General features: G+C 30.9%; 1 protein-coding gene across 4 annotated transcripts in view; it reads right to left on the bottom strand.

The window, feature by feature from the left end:
• LOC106469720 (centrosomal protein of 170 kDa-like) overlaps positions 1–5,496 on the bottom strand; it is a 68,493-nt gene that overhangs the window by 10,433 nt on the left and 52,564 nt on the right. For all 4 annotated transcript variants that reach the window (XM_022398286.1, XM_022398283.1, XM_022398285.1 and 1 more), the window contains one exon: positions 3,496–3,570. In XM_022398286.1, coding sequence (XP_022253994.1) covers positions 3,496–3,570 — 75 coding nt within the window. The remainder of the gene's footprint in view (positions 1–3,495; positions 3,571–5,496) is intronic.

The following is a 5,496-nucleotide window of genomic DNA, read 5'->3' as shown; positions in this document are numbered from 1 at the left end:
AAATTATGTCTATATCTAAAGCTTTTGGTGAATGAGCTAGTGACAAGTTCACAGTAGAGAGAAGTGGATTTCTAAATTATCTCTTGCCTGATGATGAAATAATGGCAGATAGGGGATTCACAATTGATGACTTACTTTTTCCATCAAAAGAAAAATTAAATATTCTTGCATTTACTAAGCATAAATCCCAGCTTAGTGCAGCTGATACGACATCAACAAGAAGAAGTTCTCATGTCAAAATTCACGTGGAAAGAGCCATAAGATAACTAATAGTTTTTAAAATATTAAGTATTATTGTACCAGTTTCCTCTCTGAAGCTTTTTGATGATATTCTGCTTGTCTGTTCTGCATTTGTAAATTTAATAGCTGAACTTATTAGAGATAAGGACTTTGATGAAAAAAAAAAGTGAAAACAACAATTTTGTATACAAGTAATGTTGTACTCATAAATAAAAGTTTAACCATTGTCTTTGATATTTTCATAAAATTTATATATATTGTGAAAATAATTTCATATATTGCACTCTCTTGCTAAATTAAAATCTTTGAATGTGATGTCCTCTTTGTGCCAGTTCAGTATATAAAAGTGTATTTCCCACTATCATGACCTACTATATATTCATGTACCTTGAAAAATGAACATCAGAAAACTCAATCAATTGAAAAAAAAAGAAAAAGATTGTTGTTGTTCATGTCACAGTCAACAAGAATAACAAACTTTTACAAATACTAATTTCAAATAATACTATCTTATTACTACACTATCTAATTCCATTTCAGTAAAAAACAAATTTGTTGATAGTATGTCAATTTGTTTACATTTTCTTTCACTACTGCAATGGTGCCATCAAAAGCATCGTTACCTAGCGGCCATGTCAAAAAGTAAGGGTGATAACTGTAAAAACATGTCTATAGCTCTTATGAACATTCATGATCAATGTGCATGCATTCACACGTGTGCAAACAGTTCAATACAAGATGTCAACATTTTTAAAAATTAGTGAACAATTTATTCAATGCCTTTGGGCTGAATTACAACAAAACTGACAAAAGTCATACATGTATTGATTTCTTATTGTTAAAATCTTGCAAATAAATGAATCACCAACGTAATTTATAATAGGACATGTGACAAAGCATAAATCCTGATAGATATATGGTTCAGAGCAACTTCATTTTGACAGATATCAGCTTCAAGTTGAAAGGTCATTGAGTTATTTATAGTCATGTTTACTTGATGAAAAGTGTTTATTTTGGCAGAATGGCAAGATTGCGCTTATGTGTAAACAAGTGGTAGTTAAGTGGTTGAACACAACTTTGGAAAGACCCGACATAAAAGGTTTGGCACACGTATGTTGGAACTTATGACCGAAAACATTTAGTGACCACTGAGCTTATACCAACAGACAGTAATTCCTGCAGTAGTAGCAAAAACCATGAGTTTTTATTTCAGTAAATAGCTGATGCCAGAGATTTATTATTCCAGTATTAATTTAATTAATGCGTTTTTAATAAACACCTAACAACAACAAATAGTAATTTTTACATTAGTGAAAAAACAAACAAAAAAACGATTACACGATGTTTAATAAATAGTTGGAACCAACACAGTATTTCGTAAATTATTAATAAAACATTTTCTATTTTAATAAATAGCTGACACTAACAATAAAAATACTGATTAATTATACTTATCATGAGACATAAGTACTAAGCCTATTATATTTGTAAACACTACATTCTTTATCTAGTCTCTTAGGGATTTTCAAGAATTAGAAAAGTGTAAAACAATAGTATTCCAACCACAGTGTGTTTGCCATATTCATTGCTGATGAATGTATGCAGAGATCTTCAGGCCAGCTGGGATACAACAAACACAGTAGTTGTCAGAACACTATTTATATAAGTCATTTGTTACAATGACAACAACTGTTATGGTTTTCTTAAAGAAGTTATGAATCTTTAATAATAAGCAAAAGTGAAGAATGGTTTTTAATTATACAAGATAAATAAGATTTTAGTGCACCATATGTTGTACCAGTTTTGATACTGAATCTATGAACATCAGTGTTTTGTACCAGTTTTGATACTGAATCTATGAACATCGGTGTACCTTTGTACCAGTTTTGATACTGAATATATAAACATCAGTGTACCTTTGTACCAGTTTTGATACTGAATCTATGAACATCGGTGTACCTTTTTACCAGTTTTGATGCTGAATCTATGAACATCAGTGTTTTGTACCAGTTTTGATACTGAATCTATGAACATCGGTGTACCTTTGTACCAGTTTTGATACTGAATATATAAACATCAGTGTACCTTTGTACCAGTTTTGATACTGAATCTATGAACATCATTGTACCTCTTGAAAGATTTACTAATTTTTGTGCAGACCTGATTTTAAAAATTAGTATAAACTTATGATTAACTGTGCATTTTACACTATTACAACTTGCCACTGAAAAATCTCATTTTTTTATATTTAATGATAAAAAAGGAGAATCTGTACATTCAATTCACAGGTTTAATTGTAATAATAATGAAAGTCAGGAAAAACAAACCATCATTCTGTGACAATGCAGAAATTGTGTAATGTTGAAGCTGACAAAACTTGAGCCATTACCTGGTAATAAGGATGTAATAAAACAGGTGATAATTTTAACCACATCATTCTTTTCATACTCAATAATGTCTTAGGTAAAAAGTGTATACAGAAGCATTTCAATCACACTATATCTGTTGTTATAAGTCACTACAGCAAAAATGCTTGTTTGCTCAATATCACAGTTCATAAAGCCAGCTTGGTTACAACATGTAAAGTTTGTAATGCAAAAGCTGGTGAATTATGATCCATTACTTTGTAATAGGTGTGATATTACAATACAATATGAATGTCATTAAACATATCAATTATTCTTACTTGCTGAAAACCCATATTGGACAAGTCAAGAAAGTCGCAATTAAAATTAATATCAGTGATACTCTGATGTACTATCACACCCATTATCAAATAATGGGTAATGTTTCCAACTGCTTTGGCATTATCAACTTGATGATTCATAATGATCAAAAGCAATACCATTTTAATTAGACTGTATGTTATAACCAGCAAACATTGAGTGAAAGATCTCATCAGCTATGGCATACAATAGAGTAAGTGTAGATAAAATGTTGTTGTACATTTTTCTTATTGGCAACCCATAACAGACCAGTAAAGAAAGATGTGATTAAAACTGTTACCAGTATTACTATGATGTAGTATCACTCATATTATCAATTAGTTACGAGACACAATCATATTATCATCAAAAATAAAGAAATAAAAAACGTCAAATGTTAATAGTATTGCACACATCTGAAGAATGCACTGCTTTTAAAAGCAACATTTCAACATGGAATACAAAACATAAATCTTGAAACTCCTGATATTAGCAACACCTTAAAAACAACTTCAAACAGATCAGCCAAGTAGAAGAAAGATACACTTACCGAAAGCTCTCTTTTCTGCTGACCACTCTGAATTTTCTCCTGATCTGTTTCTGCCTTCAAGCCATTATCAACAAACTAAGTAAAAAAGCATTGTATAATCTAATGTAACAACATAAAAAAAAGTATAATCAACATATTCAAAAACATATACTGAAAGTCACATTATTCATATACAACAAAAAATTTCCAAACTTAAGATAAAGCAATAGCATTCAGTTTCAGACACATTCGTTCATGTACAGCTTGAGTTAACAAAACCCATCCAGTAACTCAACTTATACTACTAACTGTCCAAAATTATTGTAACTGCACATAATTGGAAATCTAGAAAAGCACACACTACAAGAGCTTGGTAATCAAGAGAAACATACATTACATGTACCTGGAAAGCTAGAGAAATATACACTACATGCACCTAAAATAACCAGAGAAACATATACTACAGATGCCCGGAAAGCTACAGAAACATATGCTACATGTGCCTGGAAATCTACAGAAACATACACTACATGTGCCTGGAAATCTACAGAAAGACACTGAATGTGTTTGAAAATATAAAAAACAGACAGACACACACATACTAGATATGTTTAGAAATCTAAAAAAGCATACACTGCATGTGCGTGGAAACCTAGAGAAACACACATTGCATGTACTTAGAAATACAGCAAACTTACATTAAGAGTGTTTAAAATTTGGAAGAAATACACTATCAAAAATGGAAATTTCATACAAAAAAGACTGTAAATATCTGAGTTTTAGAGAAAAATCATAATGAAAGGGTGTGAAACTTGAGAAATGTGTTTTTAAGTGCTAATAATTTTTAAAAATCAAAGTGCATGTCCTTAGCAATTTAAAAATATGCATTAATAGTACTTTTAATTCTAAAAATATATTACTAAAGATGTTGTCCAGAAGAGTATTATTATTATCATTATGATTGTGGTATTTGAAAATTGCTTTTATGATAATTTTATTGCACCTAGTATTTTTGGGGAAGAGTGAAAGCCAAAAGGTCAGATTTTCCCGGCTTGGCCATAAATAAGTATAAACATTCTTCAAGTCACTGAATAAGAATAGTTTAATTGAAACTGATATTGGATGAAAATAGTTAAGTCTTCTGTTTACACAACATGTTACAAAAATGTTAGCAATACAGTGTTTTCAAATTACAGAAACAAGCCATCTACAAATCTTCTTACTTGTATTTCAATTCATACTCAATGAAAAATGGCTGATCCTAGAAAAAAAAAATTAAGAGAATACAACGACTACAAGATCTTTACATTCCAAAGAATCCATTTTAGCCAAATAAAAATATCAAACTGATAATATCATAAACTAGTATAAGCAAACACCTGGACACAACTTATCGAAAAAAGATCTTTATGACATAAATCAATCCTAAATCATGCCCAACATTTACAAATCAATAATTTTTAACTTTAACACATCCTAAACATAATGATGATGGTACACAAACAAGCTCAAGAGGAGCTGCATTGACCTTACACTACAGCCTTTCTAAGTATTAGGTCATCAAGAAATCAATGTTGCATTTTGGAACACTTTCATTACCCCCCTCCCCCCCAAAACATACATCACGTATAATGATTAAACAAACCACCTAAATGTCACATTAGTGTAGCCTATATAATGCGTAAAGTTTAGTATACTCTAATGCCTTATAGTGATGGCACACGACGAGGCACACATTCGGCATGTAATGCTGTTTGAAAGCAAGAAGGTAAACAACGCCTCTGTAGCCCCAAAGAATATCAAAGAAGTTTACGGAAATGTTTGATCATTTGTAAATGTCAATGATGGTTCAGCAAATTTCGTTCAGGTGATTTTAAATTTAAATACTGTGAGGGCAGGGGCTGACATGTTGGAATTGATGTTGATGCTCTGAAGACACTTGTGAAGTCTAACCCAAGGCAACACAATTGTGAAATGGTACTGAAATTGCCTGTCTCTCATGAAACAATACGTAAACATCTA

The sequence above is a fragment of the Limulus polyphemus genome, unplaced genomic scaffold, assembly GCF_000517525.1.
Source record: "Limulus polyphemus unplaced genomic scaffold, Limulus_polyphemus-2.1.2 Scaffold3630, whole genome shotgun sequence".
Lineage (NCBI taxonomy): Eukaryota > Metazoa > Arthropoda > Merostomata > Xiphosura > Limulidae > Limulus > Limulus polyphemus.
Note: the sequence above shows the minus strand (reverse complement) of the source record. Positions and strands in the feature narration are given on the sequence as shown.